The sequence below is a fragment of the Siniperca chuatsi genome, linkage group LG20, assembly GCF_020085105.1.
Source record: "Siniperca chuatsi isolate FFG_IHB_CAS linkage group LG20, ASM2008510v1, whole genome shotgun sequence".
Classification (NCBI taxonomy): Eukaryota; Metazoa; Chordata; class Actinopteri; order Centrarchiformes; family Sinipercidae; genus Siniperca; species Siniperca chuatsi.
The window spans coordinates 8,704,288-8,730,331 of NC_058061.1; the positions used below are offsets into that span (position 1 = coordinate 8,704,288).

The 26,044-nt window shown below is 41.3% G+C and overlaps 2 protein-coding genes across 3 annotated transcripts in view; one reads left to right on the plus strand and one right to left on the minus strand.

The window, feature by feature from the left end:
* Positions 1–26,044, minus strand: part of dock1 (dedicator of cytokinesis 1) — a 182,112-nt gene that overhangs the window by 64,494 nt on the left and 91,574 nt on the right. The window lies entirely within an intron of this gene.
* The window catches only part of LOC122867403 (inhibitory synaptic factor 2A), a 29,651-nt gene continuing 12,598 nt past the window's right edge, over positions 8,992–26,044 (plus strand). Inside the window, exons 1-2 of the mRNA XM_044178140.1 lie at positions 8,992–10,134; positions 21,127–22,366. Of these exons, the coding sequence (XP_044034075.1) occupies positions 21,132–22,366 (1,235 nt within the window). The 5' untranslated portion in view covers positions 8,992–10,134; positions 21,127–21,131. The remainder of the gene's footprint in view (positions 10,135–21,126; positions 22,367–26,044) is intronic.

Below are 26,044 nucleotides of genomic sequence, written 5' to 3' on the forward strand. Positions count from 1 at the left end.
TTAAGAAGTGAAGAGTTTAAATAGAGTGAATTTGAGCAAAGTGGACATCTATTTTGAACTACAGTGAGATTTGGTTACACCAATACTAACCCATTTTCCACAAGTGAGTATCATTCCATAACTAATCAGCTGAACAAAACACAGGTTGGGACTTTAATCTTGACAGGGACTACCTCTGTGAAGTGAGGACTCTGTTAGTGCAGCCCTCATGCGATGGATATAACTCAGCTGCTTCATGGTAGTTAATCCTCACAGGGCATTCTGTTTCGCTGGAGAACCTCTCCTTGAGCTGTAATTAGGCCTGACCCACCAAAGCACGGCAGAGCTGAAACAATGCTGAGCACTCACACACACTCTTACCTCAACACTCTCTCCAATTCTGTTTTCCCCCTTTTTTCTGATTTTCTTGTGGTTATTGTTTGCTTCATTTTCAGTATAGCACACTGTAATATTAATAATTAACCTTTGTCTAAAACTATTATTAATATGTATGGCAATGGTGCTTACCACATCAACGCTAACAATAAGATAATCATGCAAAAGACACCAAAACAATCACTAATGCAAACATCTATTATTCATGTTTCTTTCTTTTTTTCTTTGTTATGCTACGTGGAGCTGATGACTGCTTCACTTTCCACTCAGTAATGCTTCACAGAAACCAGTGTGACTCATGTTATATTAATATGGCAATGTTTTCCTAAAGCACAGAGGGAAAGACTCTTTCATCTGTGAGGGCATGTAAGCCTCAGTTAGCCTCAGTTATTCAGCAATAAAGATGGAGAACAAATTTAGACAGCCTGATTAGAAAGTACCAAAGAGACAAGTGTGTATAAAATGTGTAAAGAGACGGTTCTTCTTTAGCTTCCTATTCTCTTAACTGGAGAACAAAGGATGAAGTTACTTAATCACAAGCATATGGATAACCTCTGGTACTGAGTTAAAGGTAGGTTAGTGGCATTTGGCTTGGTGGGGAAGATTTAAGGTGTAGTTCCCTGGCAAAAGCAGCATTATTCAAAGACTTGTTTTTTAGGGTGTCGAACCCAGCTTTTTTCAAACTCTATTTCCCAGATCCACGAGTAACTGGCATGAGGGGCGGGCACTGGCTGCTGCAATTCCCCTCACATTGGGCAGTCACTTTATTAATAAAAGAAGCAAGGACTTCAAAGCAGGCAGCACTCTTAAGAAGTCATTGGCGGCTATTGCAGCAATTCCCCTCACCACGCAGACTAGAGAGGCTAAAACAGCTGGAGGGTATCCCACATTTGTTCATTCTTTCTGTCTCTTCAGCTGTGAATGAATCCCCAACGTGAAGAGCCTTCAGAGCAAACTTTACATGCTGTAAGCCCCAGTGTGGGGCTTGCCATAAGGCTCCATCGCTGCATACAGTAGCATAACCCCCTTAAGCTTACTCCCAACATTCAATCAAGACTGCCAACAGCACAGGCATACATTCGCCAATGTTACTATTGATTTTATTACTGTAATGTGTTGCTCATGAATGAATCTTAAGCTTCCAAACAAATGTAATTGCTGCTAGAGGCAGTAGGATCAGCTGGCAAATCCTGATGGCAAATTAAATACAGGTGAGGGATCTAGCTACCATATTCTCGGCTTGATGTGGTTTCAGAGTGGAAGATACAGACAAAGAATCTCTCCCACAAAAGGGATTCAGACCTTTCACTGCGCAGCAATTAAGATCTAAATGCAGAACAGGAACACATGCCGCACCAGCTGTTAAGGGATAATGCAAGAAATAGAGATGTGGGGCATGACAGCAAATGGAAAAGTTCAGGTATGCTCTTCTGACGTCTCCAGCTCTAATGATGAATGCAAAGAAGTGCGGTGTGATAGCCTTTGCTGTCATACAGTTCACTCCACATGTGTATCAGAGTGACCAGTGGTGTTTGGAGTGAACCAGAAGAACTCAAAGGCCTCTGTCTCATTGCTCATCTCTCCACTTTTATCGCTGGGATAAACCTGGTACCGTTACCATGACAACGTGTTTATGTTTTTTATTTGTTCAAGGAGAAAGAAAGGATAGAAGGAAATCAAACAAAGCAGGCTAAAAAAGGGTTCGAAGAGAAAAAAAATAGGTCTCTCGCTCACTAGTCGCAAGCAGGCCTATCAATTCTGATTTTGGTGTGGGTGACGTAGGTATGTGACACACTGACGAGCTGCCCAGAGCGGCGGTAGTAGAGGAGGGAGAACCAGAAAATACTCCTTCAGCTGTCTGCTTAACAATAACAACTAAGAACCAAAACACAACACAAAAAAAAAAACAGAACAAAAAAAAAGAAACAGAGAGGGCAAGGTTAAGAAATCCCGAGACAACTCCTTTTATTGTTTTTTTATGTACAAGGTTACTTTATGTTTGATTGTGTGATGCCTCCTGCATGTTGTTACTGATTTGTATTTGAACTTGAAGAATATATTTGAACTAAATCACTAATATAAAAGGAGTTCCTTTGTCAGTGATGAAAATTCTGCCAATAGATAGACTATGAATAGAATATGACTCTATACCCAAAAAAAATTGAACTGTTTTGCTTAGATCCTTACCATTTGTGGGGCAAAATTAAAGAATGGCCTGAGGGCTGCACAAAAGGAGAATTCATGTTGTCAAATCAGCTGAACTTTAAAAGCCTCAGCGGCAGTACACCAAATAAAATTTATGCCTGGACAACATTGTAGCGATCTAAGCATGTACACTACTTTTTGCTAAAAATCTGAAACCGTAATTTTCTAAGCACTATAGAGTACCCCATCGAGTGTTTGTCATGAAGGAAACTGTGAATAAAAAATTTAAAAAACAAGGAAACAATTTTAGACAAAGCTCATGACCTCAAATAGAAAGGTCATGAGCAAAGCAAGAAACCATAATATTTAGATCGATCTTTGAGCTTCCACTGGAGATGATGAAGCACCTAAAGGACAGGACAAAAATGCTCAAGACACTTACTGAAGTCAGTCATTTAATGGCCACCAATTGAGCTGTCATCAATCTCAAGCATTTATCTACCCAAACAATCTCTCAAGATAAACAACAATAAACGGAAACTTGATATCTATCACAGTGTCCAGAAGCTGCAGATTTCCGAAATCCTGCCTCCATATCCATCTTATGTTTGAGGGCAAATGAGGCAGAATCTTAGCGGAAATGAAAAAGCGGTCATTAGAGGACAGAGCCAGATCCATCATACGCTGCTCTCTAGCTCGCATTGCTCTGATAATTCATCTCACTTTAATGCCTGACAGCAGAGAAGCAAAAATTGATGTTTGTTCTAGTAGTGAAGGGTTGCCTTATAAACAGAGCATTGTTTTAAGCCTTTAATTAAGCCAATGGGGAAATGGCACGCCGGTCTCTAAAGAGATGTAGACTGAGACTCAACCCATCTCTGGAGGAGAGAAAACTGACACAGGAGAAGAAAGAAAGACTGGGGGGGGGGGCAACAGGGACCAAAATGACTCCTTCTTTCTCTCTATTAGCTTCAGGCCTGATGAAATATGAATTTGCTGGCTCATTACAATGGAAATTACACAAGCACACGGAAAACCTCAAATGGCCACTATGCCATTTAAGGAGAGGGATGAAGACACTCCTCTTATACAAACACAAGTGATCCATACTGCTAAGTCATGGAGGCTTTGAGTGTAAAGAAAAAAGATCTCATGAGAAACTGAAGCATTGAGTGTAGGAAAATGAGTTTTGCTGGCAGAGGCAGAGGCAACAAGCAACACAATAAAATCTCAATTTGTATTCTCTGCAATTTGTCTCCTCACCCAGAGAAAGCATAAAGCATTGTTGGAGCTGAGATTAAAACATTTCAACTGAGGAAAATTGAGGAAAATTCAAATGAAAAGGTAAAATGACATCAATTAGTCCCTGATAGAAAAAAACCCCAGAGAAATAAACATATAAATATAACAAAGCATTAACTAGCTGTGAATCAACCACCTTTATAATGTCCAAGGACAGGTCACTTCTGCTGTTTGTTTGTTGTAAATTACACAAACATAAACCTGTTCTTTCATAACAGTCAAATGATCTCATTGACCTATTTGTCACTAAATGAATGTACATCATGATATGGCAAATGTATGCAAAATTACATACTAAGTTTAAATTGATGTTCAAAGCAATGAACTGTGTTTTGCTTTTAGGCATTACATAACTCTTCACACATAAAAAACCAGAACGTTCATAACTAATTTTCATTCATTTTGAAAAGAGAATTTTGTAAAAACACCACAATTTAATCAGATTGTCATGATAAGATTCCACTGAAATTTGGTATATGAAAATATTTATCATAATACAACTATTATTCATTAAAACAATAGCACTGGATTTTAAGACAACTGTATGCTGTTGTTTTATAGGAGAAATAATGACTTAAGGAAGTTGCTCTGAAATCATTATATAGTTTATTGTGGCTTATTATTTCTGTACCAGAGGGGTAAATCCATCTGGCCACCTCCTATTTGTCTACACACCACTATCACACACACACACACACACACACACACACACACACACACACACACACACACACACAGTGCAGGCAAAGAACAGAGGGGCTGGAAAGGCAGCAGCACTTGAGCACTTTTCACACTGGCTTGTCAAAGGGAGTCAGAACTGACACATGCAAGGTACTTGGCCACTGCTGCAGGATTCAACAGCAAGCCCACTTGGCTCAAACATCAGGCCAACAAGGTGGCAGACAGGCAGGTCAGCCATTGGAAACGAGTGGAGGACCTGTTCGAGGCCAGCTGAAACCATTCACACTTAATTTTCTTCTTTAGCAGCATTTGGCGTAATGCATTGTCACGTCTAGATAAACACTTCAGAATACATAAGGATAAATAATAACCACGGAAAACCCGGGCAGCCAGCCATGAAAGTGACCCGTCATGCCATTCATTCAGACAGCATCCAACTTAGACAAGCTTGAGGAAGCACTTTCACACTCTAATACATCAAAGCATAATACTTCCTTGAACAGACACCTTAATTTATACAGGAAACTCCGTTGAGCCAAGGAGTCTTTCTTTCAAAAGAAATCTCTGTGTGTGTCCAATGCCAAGCATACATCATTCGCTGGAAAAGAAATAGATGTTACTGACAATCGCCTGGTCAGTGTGGCAGATTGTGAGGATGGACTGGAGCATGAAGGGGATTGTAGTTCAATATGTTGTCATGTCTTGAAGCCATAACATGCTGTCCAGATAACTCAGACTATTTGTTACTAAAGGTCAAAACCAGCTTTAAATATTGTAGTTGGAGGCGGCCAACACTTTGAATTAGCTGTTGGTGGTCACTGGGCCTGAGGCATAGCCAGAAAATCTAAACATATTTAGCATTTCTGGAAGAAGGAGTAGAGTTGGTGATACCAAATCTGCTCAAAGCAAACTGCAGGTACCCTCACGTTATGTTTCTATCAACTTTAACCCTTAATAAGATCAAATTTTGACATAATATCCCCCCTCATATAACTAGCATGCTTAAGCTTTACTTTGTTTTAACTTGCTTCATACTCTAGATGCTCTAGCTCTAGATGACAGGCTTGGAGCCAGCTTTGTACACGTTTGATGAAAAGACCAAAAGACTGCAGCAGATGGGGACAGACTCTCACTGACGTATCTGCTAGGCACATTTTCAGCTTTGCTTCTCACTCCGAGACTTGCTGCTGTACAGCAGACACATCACATCAGCCTGTCAGCTGACACACACACACAAAATGTTCCCTTTCTCTTTCACGATTGCTGAGAGATCTAAGCTACCATAAATTGACAGTTCTCTTCACCATCTAGTTATTTGGTTTCATACAGATATGACACTCAACACTCTAATGTACTCTGTGTGGATGTATGCACTCAGGATCTCAGAGGACAGATCAGAGTGGTGACAGTGAGGCTACTAAAATGAAAGTTGCATGCGTACGTAATCTGGGAATCAGTAGTTTAACAACAGTTTAGATGTTTAGGTGCATTTCATTGGTGCATTTATTGGGTTAATTTTGGGGAAGGGGGGGTCATAGCAGTTTTTCCAGGTATCCTTTCCACAAAACAAGGGCAATGAGAAAATCAGGGAAATCCGGATTGGGGGGGGACACACTACAAAAATACAGTTTGCTATTCCACTGGGTAATGCTAACACATACATCACCAATTAGCAGTATGACATGGGTGTCACAGCATAATGAGCTGAGGAAAAAGCACGTTCCTGTGCTGTGGAATCAGTAACAACTCTGTTCTCAAATCACAGAAGGTATGTGTCCATTAAAATGTTCTACAAAAAAACAAAAAAAAACCAAAAATCAAATACCTTCATTGGACTATATTCAAGAGGATGTGACAAGATTACATAATCAATCAAGTACCAGTAACTTTAATACATCATTGCATTTCATTACTCCTTCCCATATAAGATGACATTTGTGTTTTTTACTGTACCACATGTAGTGAGGGGATTAACATGAAACAAGGGTCGCAACTGGACTTGGGACGCTGCAGTCACGTACACCTCCTTTGCCTCCACTGCTTATTTGTTGGGCTTTCTGGTGGAGGGAAGCATGTAACCGTGAGTGGCAAAATTATAAAGATGCTTTGTCTACAATAGAGGAGGCACACATTTTGTATGTTTCGTGTCTTCTCTTCTCTGCTCCACCTCAGCCAAGGGCATTTGTTTGTTATATTTCGCAATATTTCATATTTTGTAATGTCTTTGTAAGATTTCCAAGCAGAATCTCAGCAGGCCCAAAAGCAAAAATTGAGTATTGGGTCTTGATCTTCCTGACACACAGCAATGTGTATACCATACATGCAATGTGTATACCATACATGCAGGGGACAAGGACATCAAATACGAGTCCCCCAAGGGTTTGGCTTCGAGGTAATGAAATCAATAGGAGAGAAGTCACTCCAGTGACTTGTCCGCTGCTTACACAAGCAGATTGCTGAGCAGATTCCAATAAAAGAAAACAGCAAAGCCTATTCTAACTCCACATACAGTAGACATCACCTCCCAGAGGAGTTCTATCCATTAAACAAATGCCATTAACCCTAGGTTCAAATCTAAAACATTTACCAAGCACAGAGATGGTCCACAGTCAAATCTTTACAAACATTATTCAGCTTTCTCCTGTGTCAAACCTCCAGCTTGTCATTGCCTTGCAGAGCAATAACAAGGCTGTGAAGCAGATATGTTACTGTCACTCCAAAACAAGAAGCCAGTCTCATATAACTGTGTTGTGAGTGTGGGTGCAGTGTTCAGCCCCTTGAAGGTGCAGTCAGTCACGTTGTAGAGAAGTGAGATGAGGCGAGGGGATGAACAAAGAATATCAAAACTTTGTTATTCACATGTGTCATAAAGGGCTCGGCTGAGAGAGCTGCGATGCAGTGAGAGAGTGATAAACAAGGGAAGGAGGTCTAATGGATTTAAGTGTGAAGCGAACCTGAGACGCTGTAATTCAGTCATGTCTCCCCTTTCATTCTCTAAAAATGTTTTGGCACTTTCTTCCACAGCTGGATCAGCTGTCCTGCTGGCTGCTACTTAAAATGTGTATTTAGCAGTCACAGAGCCGTCAAGCATTCCCCTTCAACCATATTTTTTGTTTTGTTTTTGACCAGAATCTTGAGGACAATGACACGTTACCCTTTTAAAAGGAACATAAAAATCATAAAGGTACATTATGATATAAACATACATTAACATTACAGCTATATCATACTGACATGCTTGTTGGAAAGTTTTTAACTTATATTTAGGGTTCAATCATTTTAGGTCACAAATATGACAGATATCCTGTGTCATAAATTTGTTTAATACCAGTTGAAAAATGCTAAATGGACCTCACAACAGCAAACAGGATTTAATGACGATGAAAAAGATTTCAATGACAAAAAATGATCCAATAATAAGGAAGGATCCAATAGAGAATTTTCTTTCTTAACAACAATTTAGTACAGACAGGGAAATACACCTAATGAGAAACATAATAACAAAAAAAGTGTCATAAACAAGATGCAATAATGAGAAGTCTTATATTAAGCAGAAGATGGCTCAGAGTGACGAAACGAAATGTTATTACGAGAGAGCTTGCTTTTACTAAACAAAGACGAATGCGTTTACATGAATCATCAATAAAAAACAATACATATTGGCTACACAATGTTCTGAATGGTGAATGATTTTACCAGTCTTTACCGTATGCTGTGTGTTGTTTATCTGCTGATTCACTGGTAAACATTAACCTGACACACCGGATGGTTTGTTACAAAGAACCATCTGAGAAGTCGTCCTTGGAACTGTTTGGAAAAGGGTAGGCACTTTCAAAAAAATACTTGGCAGGTGATTGGATGAACCATCTGTCTATCACCGTCTATCACAGCCTAACTTCAATCAGATATTGACCATATGAAGTAGTCAGTCGGGAGAAGAGCGAAAACATCTTTTCCATAAAGAAAAGTCTTCAGTTCTGTTCTTTGCTCTTCTTTCAATGAAGAAATACTCTCCAGTTCTGACATAACTGATGCTACAGCAGCATCTATGCTAACCTTTTTAGCAGCCGCCATTGTTGTAAGTTGTTGTTGTAGGGTATATGAAAAAATTCATATATACTAACACACACACACACACACACTTAAATACAAAAAACAAACACACAGCTGCTGTCTGGAGAGCTGCAACTCATTACCATGGTACCTGAGGCTTAAAGCAGAACTAGGGGTTTCCTGGCGAGAGAGTGAGGTTGAGCTATGGCTCCAAAAACATCCAACCACGCATTTACAGCTACATGATCATGGTTTCACCAAGAGTGTTATTTCCCTCCCTCCTGATTTTGGTCATTGAACACTACAATGGAACACCATGAATCCAATTATGAATCCAATTAAGTATAAGAGGAAAATTTGTCTTCTCCTGCACAAACAGTGTCAACTACTAACTAGCTCATGACATATGGATAAAAAGCTATGAGGAGATCAGGCAAACAAGCTCTTGAGGGGGGACAAGCAGAAGGAATCTTCTTCCCACACAAAAAAAAGAGCTGTGAGGACTCAGGGAAATCAAAACAACAGAAGGTGAATGGACTTAGAATAAAACTCTCAAGGCTGATAATACATGACGAGCATCACCCTATAGAGACGAAAGGCAACAACTAAGACAAAGTTGTGCATGCAGTTGGGCGAGTCTCAAACACATCCGGTGTCTCTCTCTCTCTCTCTCTCTCTCTCTCTCTCTCTCTCTCGATCGACAAACACTTGCATGCCAGGCTGCAGAGCAGTGAGGAAAAGTGCACTCTGAACAGATCCATTCAAAAGAGTTTTATTGTTCTGCTTCTGACAAAGGAAGAAAACCAAGTTTTGATGTGCATATGGTCTCCACGGAAGTGAGGTCACTGACAAAACTGCTTTAACTGATGATGAGATAAAGGGATGATGCATGAACATGCCAGATGTAGCCAAAACCAGAGCTGTACTTTCTCCACTGCAACCTTCCCTCCTCACTCTCTGCTCCCTGCCCCTCTCGCTTAATCTGTCTCTCTCCCTCTCTCTCTGTCTCTGTCTGTCTCTCTCTCTCTCTCTCTCTCTCTCTCTCTACACACACACTCTCAGATGCACAGACGCAGAAAAGAGGAGAAAGCCAGAGAGGAGAACTGCTGCAGCACGATGGGGATATTCTGCCTGCGTGGGCTCTGTCGCTGAGGCGTCCGGAGTTCAGCCACTGTGTGTGTGTGTGTGTGTGTGTGTGTGTGTGTGTGTGTGTGCCTGCGCGTGTGTGTATGCATGTGTGAGTGAGTGAGAGCCCCTGCCGACGCCGTGCGGAGAAAGGAAAGGGGGCCAGAGGAGAGCGGGTGGAGAAGAGGAAAAGAGAGGGGGAGTGTTGACTCTGACTGGGGCTTAGAGGAACCTCACGCCACTGGATCAGAGGACGCCGATGTGCAACAACTACTCCAACTACTGCCGCTGCTGCTCTGCTTGTGTGCCGCTGCCTGCCTGTCCTCTTAACTTCTGCCATGGCATAGTCTCCTCTTCCAGCTCGCCTCTAATCCACCAAGGAAACCGGCATGCATGGGCACAACCAGGGATCTAGGCTATCGCATCCTTTACGTCAGTAATTCACAGTCTGAGGTGAGTCTTCTCTGCTCTTGTCCTCTCCTCTATTTCACCTCCCAGTCTGCAACTGCAAGGGAGAAAGTCAGTTCGAATAACCTTTGGAGAGGGAAATCCGAGGGATCTGCTCACTCTGTGGGAATATCAAATACGTGTGGCAGATGAAAGGAGGTAAATCTCAGATTGATTTTATGCTTAGTTGACTCTGCTGGGGTGAAGTGGTTAAGGGAGATTTCAGGCAGTGGTTGTGGAATGTGCTGGTTCTGAGTTTAAGAGACGATTCAGTCAGTTTAGAAAACTTTAAACATGAAAAATGTTTATATATCAGGTAAATATGAGGGAGAAAACACTCACTGGTAGCTGACATTTATCAGATCTGGCAGGTCAGTTTTCTGTTTGTGAGAGGATTTTGATCCAGATTTAACCTGACTGGCTTCACATACATAGCTAAAACAGTGCTTGCGTACAAGGGCTTGCATGATGCTGCATTTCCTCTCAGTTTTGCTGCTGAGTGAGCGTTACATGAAACACACCGATATCTAAACCAAAAGAAAAATTGTAGAATTGTTGCATGAAGCTGTTGTCCCATGTATGGAGGCAGCAGTGTTTTGAAGGCAGGTAGCTTGCAGCACAGAGGAATAGGTAATTAGAGCTGGGCATCAGACAGATGGCTGCATCTGACGAAGGACCTAAACTAAAGACTAATCTAGATTAATAGACTGGGTGAAGTCACCATCTCCTTACAGATTATTGGAGCATGGGTGTGTGTGTGTGTGTGTGTGTGAGGAGGAGAGAGAGAGAGAAAGAGAGAGCATGAGTTGCCTAGAACCCTCACATCTCCACTGTCCTTCAGTTGCCACACAAAACGCATGTCACTCCCACTCCTCCCCACAAACCTCCTGCCATCGCTTGCTGTCTCCCCTTCAACCCTATCTCACATCAACGCTCTGATACAATCTCCCTTCTGCTCTATTTCACTTTCCGCAGACACTGAGAAGAGGACTGAGGGAAACAGATGAAGATAGATTAAGAGAGAGAAAGAGATATATAGCAAGGGGAAAAGTGATTGTCTGTAAGAAATACTAGAGAGTATGTCAGAAGAGGAATTTGTTTTTTTTGTTGTTTTTTTACAATTGAAGGATATTATGTGCTCTCAAGAGTGACATGAAAAGTACATACCTTCTGTCACAGCCTTATTTATGTAATGTAAATACAATTATACAAAATTACAGGGTAGGGATGAAGGTAGGATGTCGCGCAAGAAAAAAGAAAGGACATGTTCCCTTTCATCAGTCATTGCCTGTCTTCCTTTAACCTTTGTGCTGCCTCTGTGAGAATTGGGCACGGACATCCAGGAGTAATGGGCGTGATGGCCCACCGCTTCAAAGCTAATCTTTATTTTTAGGAATCAGTGATATCAGTCTGCACCTCACCCAGTAATGCTCTAGAGAGAAGGAAGAGGAAGACTGACTGTTCTGCCGCACACAAGAAAGGAATGTGTGCATGCCACCTCTGTGCACAATCACTCCAAATGCAGAGGCACATGACAATGGAAAGGTAGAACAAAGAAATGTCATGCACACAACAGAGAGAACTGGCAGGGAGATATGTAATAGAGTTGGCCTGCATAAATAAAATTTTTGGGAACTTTTTTTTTGCAAGATACCTGCCCAAGTAAAAATTGCAGTGGGGGGTGAGGGTTTCCACACGAGTGGTGAAGTGGGCATTCGCCTCCCGTGGCCCTGCTTGCTGGGAGGGGTGCTCATTCATCCAGAAAACAAATTGCTCTCCTATAAAAGAATGACTGCTTTTGGAACAAGCCAGATGTTACCTTTCATGTGCTAATATGATTATTCATTAAGAGTCAGATTTTTTCCCTGGGAGCGCCACAACAAGGCCATGCAGTTGAGGTGAATCGCGTGCATCTGTTGTTGAAGAGAAGAAGGTGTGTGTGAGTGACTTTGTACGTCTGTTGCATACAGAAGAAGATGCTTCACACCTGATCCAACCTGGGTGTTGTTGTCAGTGTGCGCTGGTGTATGTAAAGTATGTGTTCCCCACTGCTTTGCAGTAGGGGCCCAGTCAGGTGGGGCTCCAACAGGCCCAGATGCAGAGGAACAGAAGATGGGAGAAAGTACAGTCTATATATCTATATCTCTATTGATTTATTACGTTTAGCGCTGCAACTAATGATTCTTTTCATTAAAAATCCATCTGTTTACTGTTTCTTCAATTAACAGTTTTGTCTATGAAATAGTGGAAAATGCCCAACACAATTTCCCAGAGCCCTAGATGACATCTTTAAATTGCTTGTTTTGTTTCAAACAACAGTCCAAACCCTGCAGATTAATAATGCATGTAATGTAATGTATGTATGTAATTTTCAATTACATAAAAGAGAAGAAAAGCAGCAATTTCTTGCTGTCATATGTCATATAAATGTCAGACAATTTATCAATTATCAAAAGTGTTCTGTGGATCAAATAATCATTTCAGCACTAATTACTTGTGGATTGATACAAATGATGATTTGATGATTTCAGCAGGTGGAGGTCAAAGGACAGGGTCATGCAGGATGGTAGGCTTGATGTGAATTTGAACCATTAAAAGGTGCCCTGTGCAGTTTCCTTGTTAACAAAAAAAAGTTATGTTTATATTCAGTGTTTCTCAACAAAACGCATTGTGTGTATCCTTGAGGTCTAACAAGCATATCGAGCGCATTTCCTTCCTCATAAAACATTTGCAGAACCGATTTTTAAAAAAGTATTAAAGTATTTTAAATCCAGCATTGTGCAAATCCATGTTTACTAGTTTGCAATCTTCTTCCCTGCCTTTGCTGGCGCATTGCAGCATATTTTGACGTGTCACCGCCACCTGTTGATCAATGGAATAGTGTGACACCATTAGTAGGACTGTGTATTGCGTCACCTGCACACAGAACACTAATGTACAACTAAGACTAATTGGACCATAACATGTCCATGTTCCGTGGAGAGTTCTGCACACCGAAGAGGTCTTTACAAAACAGCTGAAAAAAGAAAATCTTTCAAGTTTTTTTGTTGATTGTAAAGTGGCTTCATACAGCCTCTCCCCCCACTATACAGCTTTCATGAGATCCAGTTGAGCTGACGACAACTATCTCTGTCTATCTTACTCACATTCAATTTTGCTCCATCCAAGCACAGTGAAAACTCTACATCCTTTCTCCGTGCACCTGTTCTAGTTTTTTTCCTCTTCTCCTTTCCATCCTAGAGTATGGTTGTGTGTGTGTGTGCATGTCTTTTCTTCCTTGCTAGGGATGACTAGGAGAAATCTGAGAGCAGCAGGGGAGTTCTCTAGTTACCCATCAGCTTTGAAACCTCAGTGTGTCTAGAAGGCAAAGAGAGAGGGAGAGATAGAAAGCAACAAAAGGGAAGAGAATGAGAGGAAGAGAATGAAAAAAACGAGTAACAGAAAGAAGAGAGATATCATGTTCTGTAGAAAGATGAAGAGGAGAGGAAAGGAGAGAGTGATCTGATGAATTCTGATTAGAGCAGGCAGCCTCTGCAGCATACATCCTTTCCTGAGGTCTGATCTCCATCTAGCCTGTATGTTCACTGACGTATGGATTACAGGCTTCCTGTGAATTCATCAAGCTCCCAAGAACCCACCTGGGTGCAGGCATTGCACACAAAGCCAACCAACTACAGCGAGTAAGGAAATAACAAAGAATACAAGTACAATTCAGTGGGGACAAAGTGAGTAAAAAATAATAAGGCTACAATGTCCATAGGCTACAGTCCAAGGATAAGAAATCCTCCATGAAAACAGCAGCAGACTGACATACAGTATACTGAGTTATTTTATAAGAGTGATTTATAGCATCATACACAGTAGGGTTGGGAAAAAATACTGTGTACAGCACACACTTTAAGGCTTGGGAGGCTCAATGAGAGGCCTGTATAATGTCTTGTACTATAACTGCAGTATCTCATGCCCGTCTTTCTCTCATACAGACATTTTATTTTGTGTGAGCTTCAAGTGCACAACTGGAAATATAAATATACTATAAATGTATAGTAAATATAAAATATAAATGTGAAAATATATGTAATGCACACATGGCTTTTCAATAAATGCTGTGTATATGGTAGAAACTTAACATAAAAAGATACTCTGAGTGCTGTGGATTAACAGCAAATCTGGATTCATCCTGTCACAGTATCAGACTTCAGAGATAAAAATAAACACTACGTTTATGTTAATATACATAACTACTATGATACCATATTAAACCATAACATAAATGGAACAGCAATGCTTAGGCATTATTTCTGTAAGCCAAATAATTTGTATATCCACGAGGTTCGTTGACCAGTTTAGGAAGATCTGGTTTTAATCCAATCTATGTTGCTATTGCCACATCTTTAGCCGAAATTCGAAATTTATCAAATCTCAAATTTAATATATAGAACATACTGACACTGTACAGATTTCTTGTATTTCAAGAGGTTGCAGTAGAATCATAATGGTATTAAAATTTCAGTCATCCTGCATCTAAATGTGATTGTAACTAGGATTGAAATGTGAAAGGGTAAACCATGTTGCCTTCTCCTCTGTTTATAATTAGGAAATTGTATACTGCACTCTTGTCAAAAAATATATTCCTGGTGTTACTTAGTCATTACTGCAACAAAACATGATTCAGAGGAATATCTTTGAAATGGTGCTTGGCAACAGTGCAGTGGTCCATGATGACTGAACAACAATTACTAGAAAGACAATCTCTTAAAATCCTGCGATTTCCAGTGCCATTTCATCAGATGGCATTAAGCTACCATTAACTGACAAAGGATTTGCTGCGTTTGGTGTCGGCCTAATGCACTGCTGTTACTGCTGTTATCCCTCAACACTGACCTGTACAGTCAATCATTCGACTATATATACCCTCACATCACACCTTGAGACCATGGGTGCACCCAAGCTTGCTCACAAGCTGCAGCACAGAGACAGACAGAAAATAAAAACCCAACAATAACACCACTGTCAAATGACCTTACCAACACAATCTAAAGTAAACTACTAGCCTGCATATCTGTTTACTGCATAATCATTGTGCTCTTAAGAGACAGATCAAAGACTTTTCAAAACAGTACTAAGCTCCGTGTAATTATGAGAGGAAGCTGACAGAGGAGAGAAAAGAGGAAAACAAAACACGAGTAGATAAAGCTGGATTACAGTAGAGTTTGGGACTTCCATGACTGTTATGATACTGCCACACTCATTTGTTCAAGCAGCATCTGAGACCATGCTGAGCTGTAATCACGTAAAACTGCAGCAATAGGAGAGCAGGAATTTTTCTGTTGATCATGTAGCACAAGGGCAGACTTCACGCTCACTTTGTCTCAAAATTGCAATGCTGGCTGTATATATTTCCCTGTGATTTTTATTCAGTAAAAAACACAGCAGTAGAGCCATCGTATGGGGAAAATTGAGAAGCCAAGCATTTATACACTACAGTTAAAAGTATTGCCAAACATTACGTCCATACAGTATGAGATTGTTGAACATCTCATTCCAAAACATGGGCATTAATATGTTAATATAATAGCACCCACTTTTTTGGGATGGCTTTCCAGAAAATGTTGGCTGGCTGCAAGGATTTGCTCCCATTCGGCCACAAGAGCATTAGTGAGGTTGACCACTGATGTTGGTTGATAAGGCCTGGCTCACAGTCGGAGTTCCAGTTCATCCCAAAGGTGTTGGATGTGGTTGAGGTCAGGGCTCTGTGCAGGCCAGTCAGGTTCACACTAAACTCAGAAAAACACTGCTTTGTGAAAGGGGCACTGATATGTTGAAACAGGAAAGGACCTTCACCAAACTGTTGCCACAAAATTGGAAGCACACTATTGTCTAAAATATCTGTCTAAATTTCCCTGAATTGGAACTAAAAGGTTCAAACAATGAAAAACAGCCCCAGATCAAAAGTACGCTAAAGTATGTGGCCATATAGTGTATGACTAAATATCTTACTGCTGTACTATTTGTTCTAAGCTGCCAAACAAACAGCTAAAATGTACAATGTGCATACATTGGAAAAAGATTTAAGTAATGTGAAAGAAGTAAAGTGATAATGGAAAAGCTCAATGAAACACCCTGTTAAATGTATAAACAAGAGGCTGCTGTTGCTAATTGACATGTATAGCCATATTTCCAGCGTTTAATCAATTCACCGGTTTTGTGATGCATACTATATTAATGAATTTTCCCTTTGGTGGAGCAGAAGCGATAAAACAAAATTAGTCAGGCTCAAAGTTACGGTAAACATTAAATCCCCAAGTTGAATCAGGACATTGAAATTTCCACCTTTTAAGATTTTACCCCAGGCAACCAAAAGTTCAATTAGGCAACTGCCATTCACAAAACTGCCGACTCATATGCAGTTTAAAATAATGCAAGTAATGGGGACACATTTTTCAATTCAAGGTGTGTGGCATTAAATGAGCACGTGCTCTGAGCATAAAGACCATTTCCATTAAAGAATAATGAATTGCATTACTGCAGTAATCTGGATTGTCCTTGCAGCAGTCCATAGCTTCAAAGAATGGCTGAATTAGCAGAGAAAATCTTCCCAGAAGAAGAACCAGCTGTGCTAAATAGGCTCTCATCATGGACAAAATGCACTTGTGTCCCTAGAAATAACCCAAATAATGACCCATGGTGCCAGTATGACAGCCATGTGAGCTGTGATGCTAAAACAAGGTCAGATGTGAACATGTCTGATGTGTTTTGCCATGCGCACATGACCCTATGAGGTCTGTTTTTGGTCTGTCCTACTGGGTAGAAAATAGTGGGTCAGTTCACTTCACTTGCCCCTAAATTGAAAAAAGGGATCAGGGCCTCCCTAAAAAGGGGCAGTTGTCACAGGCTTGTGTGATGAGTCATGCTGTTTATGCAAGAGTCCAGGGGGTGGTGTTCCAGCCAGAGGTGAGATACAAGTGCTGCTACAGTTTCCCGGGTATGAAATGAATGGGTAACAAATCAGATATGTGGAGCCAGGGACACAGCATTCAGCCTGCAGTGCTGACATGTCAAAAGGGATAAAATTTAAATGAGGATATGACACAATACCATGAAATTGTATGCATTGTGGAGCCTGTGTGTAGGGAAGGGAGAACAGAAAGTAATGAGTATACAGTGTTGCTGTTTGTGATGACAAACTACATTCATGTCTCAATATCTGATGATTTAGAAGAGGGTGGCATCTTGAATTGTAATCAGATACAATTTTGCACATATTGAATATAATGTTTAATTTAGGCCCAGCTTATAACATAGAAGTATTCACCGACCACAGTTGGAGAGGGGATGTAGGGTAACAGTTTAATCTCTTATTCAAAATGGCATTATTACTCATGCATCACAGTATGTTTTGTAGGGGTGGGACAAAATTAAAAAAAATATTAATATTTTTCCTTTTGTGATACTAGTGCAGTGCCTGTTCAGGACGTGTGCCTGTTCGGCGCGAGTGTCTGGACTTTTGGAACACACGCCGGTTCGGAACGGACCGACTGCTTGGCCCCCATAAGTGCGGTATGGGGCCGTTCAGATGTCGCGTCTAAAATGCATGGAAAACGCCAGCTGGTACTGTTGTGCCTGTCGTTACTAAGCAACCGGTCCAAGTCACAACCGGTCTGATGATTTGACCATTACATGCAGAATAGTTGAGGTAATTTAGCATTAAGTCTCACTAATTAAACTAATGTAACTAAGGAAAAAGCGAAAACAAAGACAAAAGGATCCTCAGCACCATAAGTCACATGGTTGTGGGCGGCTGTAGTTTAGTGGTAGAGCAGGTCGTCCACCAATCGGAAGGTCGGTGGGTTTGATCCCGGCTTCCGCCAGCCCACATGTCGAAGTGTCATTTGGCAAGACACTGAACCCCAAATTGCTCCCAAGGGCTGTGCCTTCAATGTTTGAGTGTGTGTGTATGATTAGTTTGTTTCTTTAAACTGATGAGCAGTTGGCACCTGCCATCAGTGTATGAATGTGTGTGAATGGGGTGCATATGATATGTAGTGTGTGAAGCGCTTTGAGTGGTCGGAAAACTAGAAAGGTGCTCTACAAATACAGTCCATTTACCATTTAAATCCCTCACAGTAGCTTTACTGCTTTATTTGTCTGTGGAAAAGAAAAAAAACAAACTTTGCCGTGTCTGGGTGCATCCCATCCTTTAAGCCCGAAAAAATACAGAGAATAGAACCAACTGATCCAGTTTTCTCCAAGCGTTGTTTGTTCTGTTTGTGTCTACATAATAAGAGCTTGACAGATCGTACAGCTCTGGGTATCCCTGAATGAGTATTATCAGCCGCTCTTCTATCTTCAGTTGCTTCAGTTTCAAGCTGATGTTGTGATGTCTTTGGACGGAGGGTGAAGCAAGTCCTATGGAGCTGTTGGTTCATTCGTGTCACATGACCTGCAGTAGAATTGCTGCATTCAAAAAAGTTGAGATTTTTCCATCTTGGTGCGCAAAAGACGCAACATCTCGACGGCCCCTATGGCTGCTTGCAGCGTTCTCGAGAACCGCTCATCCCATCAACTTCACATTTGACACTGCACTCTCTTGGGTCATCAGAAATACACCCTCAAAGTATGAAGTCGATCAGATGAACAGTTCTTGAAATATATCATTCACACATACATACAGACAGAGATTTCCTTCCTTTATAGTTTGATGCTACTACAGCGCCACCTATTGGCCCTACCCACAGCATTTGAGCAAATTTTGAGGGCCAGCTATAGCAAAACTGTATGGAATATCAAAAATCCGAAATAGTAACTTTTTTCCGGCTTGGTCCAGAGATGTTCTGTACCAAACTTGGTGATGATTGCTAAAAATTTGTAGGAGGAGTAGCGAAAAAATATATTTGGACAAAATTCTAAATGGCAGTAAATCAAACTAGAAACAAATGGGTGTGGCCCATATGGAATGGAATTTTGTTTCTGAGACTTACGGTTCAAAAGTTACAGGCCAAAACAAAAGGTTTGTTGTTATAGCGCCACCATCTGACTTAATTGCACCCAATTTGACACTTGGGTCCTCAGCAATACACACGACAAGTGTGAAGTCGGGTGAGCGGTTCTCAAGAAAATTGAAGGACAGATATACAGAAAGGCATAAAGAAAAAGAAAGACTGACAAACAGACATTCTTTCCTTTATAGTTAGGTGTTATTGATACACTTGAAAATACTGTAGAGTATATTTAATTTCTGTACTGTATTGTAGAAGTGCCTGTATTCTGAGACCCTTGTTACTGTTGGCAGGATATCTTTCTTAATGTCTTCTGTGTTGGGCTTATAGACAGTTTCCACAAAAATTGCATTGTACTCTACTCCCTGGTCATTTGGTCACATCGGTAATTACCTGTCTGTTGAGACTCAAACAAACATCTGCCTGCACAACAGAAACCTGCCATCTCTAACCTGTCTATATGGGAATGCTGTTGCTCTCAGACATTGTTTTCAGTGACATTACTGAGCAATTTTCAGACTGCATCACGGGAGGACTGTCAATATGTAACAATGCTGGGTCCATCTGTCTGTAATTTTTAAGCTTCAAACATGGGTTTCTTTTATGAAAAGTCTTCAGTGCGGACTCTATTGAAACATGATAGGATCTTTACAGTCCAGGGCAGTAATGTGATGGAGAAGACAGTGAGACAAAATGTCCATTCTATAGCTCCCTGGTAAGTAAACACAGGTTTAAAATGAGAAGTCATTCCCTGTTAACAGAGAACATGGTAGATAAGCTGATAAGATAATTGTCCTATCTAATTTAACATCTATAAGAGTGTGTGGAGTGTTAGCTTACTGTAAATCAGAAGGCAGAAGGAGAATTATATTTCTGTCAGAGCAAACTGAAGAGTTGGGATGCCACTGCCATACCTGTGGTAGTGGGGAAAGATAATTAATATTATCTCTGCTTAGGATGTTTCTCCTTAAGGGGCTGTGGTACAGTTATCTGACAAAAGTGTGTCTGTTTCCCCATTTCAGCATATTCTTTTGTCTCTTTTCATTTAGAAAAAGGAAAATGAACAAACATCATACTCAGATATTTTAGAGGAGTGCAAATGTGCCCTAAAATAGGCACAAAATCTTATTTTTACCTAATTACTATGAGAGGGAAAGGTCAGACAGTGAAGAGTCCTGCAGAACCTAATGAACCATGGAAATAAACTATAGACTATATAGACATAGTCTTCAGAATAGTCAACAGTATACTGCTACTATTAACTAAGTGTATTTGAGTGTGTGAGAGTGCGCATGATTTTAAGTGCAGTGTCTGATAGTGAGTGAAACTCCCATACAAGACAGAGACACAAACACTCAACAACTTAGAAAGTGGGAGAGGAGGAGAAGGAACTGGTAGTGAAAGATGCTTTAACTGGCAATGATCAACGGGTGAAAATTATGCTGAAATTGGAGTCATTGGTTTCACAGAGAAGAAGATTAAATGCATCATGGAAAACTGCTAGGATTATTTTTAGGGCATGCTAAAACCACAACTCTTGCAGTTTTTCAGTAAATAAACAGAAGGATTGGCAAGAAGACCCTAGCAAAATGGCAATAAAAAGGAAATGAAAGGGTTTTCTTCAATATATTGTACAATCATATGGAAACTTTAGACTTGCGTGACATCACCACACCTTCAGTGTCAAATGTAGAAACTATATTCAATGTCAAACTCAACTATTCCTACTATACTCAATTAAAGGAAATTGACTTAAAATATGTGAAAAATCTGCTCCTTTCAAATTTGTATTTGCTATGCTTTTTAGCATGCATAATGACAAGTGTCTGGTAAAAGCACTTTTTAATAATATTCATTAAATAACTGCACAGGTTCCTCCCTTTTCTCTAAGCTTAAGCATGTGTGTTCTGTCGAGTGGAATGTAATAGTGAGGCAAGGGTCTTTGTCTAAGCCATTCATTACTGATGATTAACACAGCATCTTTCTCCATGCCTCTCAGGAAACATGGTGAGCAAGGAGGGTGGCAAATGCATGCTCACCAACTCAGAGTCTGACTCGGAGGCAGCGCCCTTGCCCTCCACCTCGCTGGCACTGGAGGTGAAGTATTCCCTGGAAGCCAGTCGACAGGTGAGGAAGAGAAACAAGGCCCTGCAAGTGCGTTTTAAGGATATCTGTGAGGCACAGAACGAGCAAAGGGAGGCGGAGTTGCAGGCAGCGGGGAAAGGTGGCAAGCCGATCTCATACAAAGTGGCATACCGCAAGTACATGACCGTTCCTGCCCGCAGATCAATCCCAAACGTCACAAGGAGCACAGGCGTGCAGACGTCCCCTGTCCTGAAGAAACGCTATCAGACCTTTCCCTTTGAGCGCAAGAAAGGCCACACCTTTAAACACGTGGCGGCCGTGGAAACTTATAAAGGTCAGAATAACGGTTTTGTCATGGAGGTGAAGCAGTCCAAGGCTGCTGAGCAGGGTTTAGATGAGGAGGAGGAGGAGGAGGGAGCCTGCGGGGGGAGTGGAGTCCGGAGGACCAAGGCTCTGCTCCATACTAATGAGTGCATTGCCACAGTGGAGCAGCACACTGCACCTGATGGCCTGTGCTCTGACGCTCTGCTGCTCAGTTGCTCTGCAGACACAGACTGCCTTGCAGACACACGGAGAGGAAGCAGAGCTGGAGCACTGACAGAGTACCAACTCTGCAGTGTCCCATCCAAAGCCAGGACAGGATTACAACACAGGGAGGCCGATACAGACCGCTCAACCAAGAGGCAGCTGCTCAATCTGGAGGAGGGCTCGTCCCGAACCCTGCCGGTCAGGGCCTCCAAGGTTACGGGCCCCATTGCCTGGAACTCCCTTACGCAGGTAGAGTGCCTGGACAGTCCATCTGTGCGGAGCAAGCGGAAGAAAGCCCTGCAGCTCAACGGGCTGCAGAGTGAGACGCTACCACGTTCCAGCAGAGGCTGTACAACACAGGCACAGTGTCACACAGGACAGTTATCTGCCCGGCCTCTACGGGGCATGGAGGAGCCTCTGTCACCTTGCAGAGGTGGTGAGGCTGGTGGGGCACCGCCCGACCAAACACAGGAGGCCTGTAAGCAAATAGTGCCTATGAATCCGGACGGGGATGTTAAAGCACAGCTCCAGGTCATGGAAAATCTCATCAGCTCCAGCCAAGAGACCATCAAGGTGCTGCTTGGGGTCATCCAGGAACTGGAGAAGGGGGAGGCCCACAGAGAAGGGTAAGACATCTCACTTATAGCGTGTGCTTAGGTCAGTATTGGGGTCCATACTGATCCCGTGAATTGGATTGGTACCTCCCTACTTTACACTGGTGTAAAGCATGTGTTGGCACAAAAAAAAAGATTTGTCATTTATCTACAAATTATATTTGAGAAAAGGGCTTGGTGTTCATAGAGTAAAGCCAAGAAAACATTAGAGACACAGAACACATTCATGATTCAGCATGAACAGGAAAAGTACCCTCTTGATGTGTCACATTATTTCTAGATCTTAGGGACAAGCTTGTATGTGTGACAGCTGTTCAGCAGAGCTTTGGCTGAACCACCCAAAGAGTGTCAAAAAAGAGATCACAGTGACATGTAGCTGGGATGATGTGGTTTTCACCTGGATGTGCCCTGCAGTGCTATTACAGCACAATGTCCATTGTGATGACTTCCCTCCAGATATGATGGAGCTCCTGCATAACTTATTTACAGACATCATCATCGTCGTCTCACTTAATCTGGCCCAGGTGGTTTGATGACCCATCGTATGAAACACTGATACTATGAATGTGGCCTTTAAACCACACTGAACCCAAGGCTAGGAAATGGCAGACATGTTCTCACTATTTTTGAATGGAACTGATTCAGCCACTGAAGACATTACCATATGTGTGAGATCAGTATTAGCAGTAATGCAGCCTGTATCAGCCAGTAGTTTTCTTTAGAATTGAAAAGAATACTGGGAGTCAAATTATGAATATGTATGAATATGGGAATTTATTATTATGATGCTGAAAAAATGTATATCATCCTAAGGAGGACATCAAAACATGGAGTACACTTTCAAGTTCTTTTATTGATTAAGCAAAATACGAATGTAGACATTAATAATTGCCGTTATCCAGCTGCACGCCAGGTTTATCTAGTAAGTCCAAGGCTTTTGAAAAAGCCAAGGCCTGTGAAAAAGCCATTTACTGTCCAATGGATACTGAGTATATACAAGGGCTGCAGATAGCATCTAGCCCGCTAAAATAGAGGATTGTCTATCCAAGGGATGAGGCAAACAAAATGGTCAATTGTTGAATGAATTGCTGGGGTTCAGCACTCAGATCCCTATCTGTTTTGACCAGCACAGTGGTGAGGTACTGAGTGAGAAAATCCATATAATCAACATCATATCAACCTGGAGTCCAAAACCTGTGGGAATTACACACACACACACACACACACACACACACACACACCTGTCAAGCTTATAACCAAGGAGCACACAGCTTCAAAGTGTATGAAAGCAACTGTCAATATCAACTTGACTGAACGACAGGGTAAACTTCGATTCAACTGGGCTTGAGCAAGGAACAGATCTTACAGTTTAGTGTTTACACCACTCACCAGTTTGAGTTTACACCATCTAAAAAGGCAATTATCCTCCTTCAATCTTGCACAAGGCAGCCTTAATCTTCTTATCACCAAACTCATAAAAGTGTGTTCTGAGTGGAAAAGTAAGTGTTCATGCGGTGCAGCATGGGGAGCCATCATCTCTGTGTTGCCAAGCACATCTGGCTTATCAGATGTGTCTAAAGTGGTAGGTGGGAGGAGAGGACAGTTGGATACGAGAGAATTAATTTGTAAATAAAAATTAGTGATTACTGTTTAATGGTGCCAGCTGATCACATACATATAGAAACAATCACATTGTGTTTCCATGTGTTAATTACACAAGCCTACATTTAATTTAAAGTCAGTGAGCAGTATAAGCCTCTTGTAATCCATCTGAGCCCAACGGAACCTCTACTTTTCTATATAAGCACAGTCGTCTTATTCCTGTATATATTTCCAATTTCCAAAGTTGGAATTTTAGCAAGCCAAGCAAATATTCTAATGCTACTTTAGTCACACTACATTAGCGTCATACACCCCTTACATAAATGTCACTGACACAACAAATAGGAGTGCCCAGGGGCTATAGGTGAACTGCGAGTGCAATTACATCTGATTTATAACTGCTTATGTTATATCACATTCATTTTTCATTGAAGGAAATACAACGCTGTGTGCATTAATCACTACACGTGTTCATTGCATGCCTCTCAGACACAAATTGATATTCAATGTCTAATGTGCTGAAACTAATAAAAAACACAATCCCCCTCCACACAAAAAACACATGCGGAAAAGAAAAAAGAAATGGGAAAAAAAGCTTTGGTAACCTTGTTAAAAAGAAGTGGAATCTTCCATTGTTTTCTGCTAAAACAAACTGAACCAAAATTTTAATCAAAAAGCCATTTCAATTAGAAACTGGCCATAGTAATGATCCTTAAATTTTCACTTTTATTTCTCCTCTGTTCCCCGGATCTGTGTGAACTCAGGTGGAAGACAACAAGTGTGTGGAATGGAAAAAGAGGGCAAAAGAGAATAACAGAGTTGCAAAGTGAGAGGAACCAAACAAAGCATCACACCATATTTGCTGAATTAATCTAAAATTTAGCCAGAATCCAAAAGTGAACTAATTTAAACTGCTGAATCAGAATTTTAGTCTCTGTGACTGGATGTTTCTAACCGAAATGCTCAGTTGTATTTGTAGTTGCCTTGTGTCCTTAAGTGTTTATGTATAAAGGCTGGTACCGTCGACTTTTTATCAAAGATATAGATATTTTCTAACACAGTTAATCATATTTTCTACTGATGATTAAACTAGGACAGTTTTATGCAAATCCAAGAATTGGAAGTGCCCCAGTTGCAAGTCACCTAACATGCAGAAAATGAATGGGACTTCCGGACCTCAAACACCCAAAACAACTTATCCCATTTTGCTACTCGACCACAACGGAGACGGTAGAAGAGGAAACAGCTAGAAAGCAAACATGTGAAAGACAGCAATTGAAAGTGACAAGGAAGAGCAAGGCTACTTCTCCCTTCGTTATTGTATTATTAGAAATTTCCAGATTATATGAGTAGCTCACTTGACTTTTGTCCCCACACACCAGGCATGCAAGCACAAACACATATATCCCTCAAATGCAGCACTGCCCAGGGGATATAACACAGTGTGAAGGGTACGATGCAGTTCTAGAATACATCACTGGTTGCATCCAACAGCACAAAGCTCAGGAATAAATTTGCTGCATCATCAGCCAGTGTTGGCAGGCCAGACCCAATTAATCACACTCATGGGGACTTGTTGCTAGCCTGTCTATTAACACTGTGTATGTGTGCATGTTTTTATGCCTTTAGTCTCCCACCCACTCAGTGACCTTTGGGAGAGCTCACCTAGTAGCAAAAAGGGGGTAGGGTGTATAAATATACTGTTAATGGCACTTTTGGCTTTGCTCTCCCAAGGGAGACCTGCCGGAATGAGCTCTGCTCTCTTATTTTCTCTTATCAACTCAGTGTGAGAGGGGTGGGGAGGGACAAGGTAGAAAGATATCTAGACAGCATGAGGGCCAGGGAAAGAGAGAGAAAGGGTGAGTTTTCAAAGGACACAATCCAGTTGCCGCCACCCCATGGGCTGCTTATCGATGGGCTCATCTGGGTGGAAAATGAAGACGTCCTTGAACTTCCCCACTGCACTGTCACCCCCTCTCCAATGGCAAGCCCCTTAATTACAATTAATCCAAGCTGCAAACTAAAAGTAAAAAAGTAAATAACCCGATATCACTGCACTCATCCTCTTCTCAGACTCTCCCCATTACC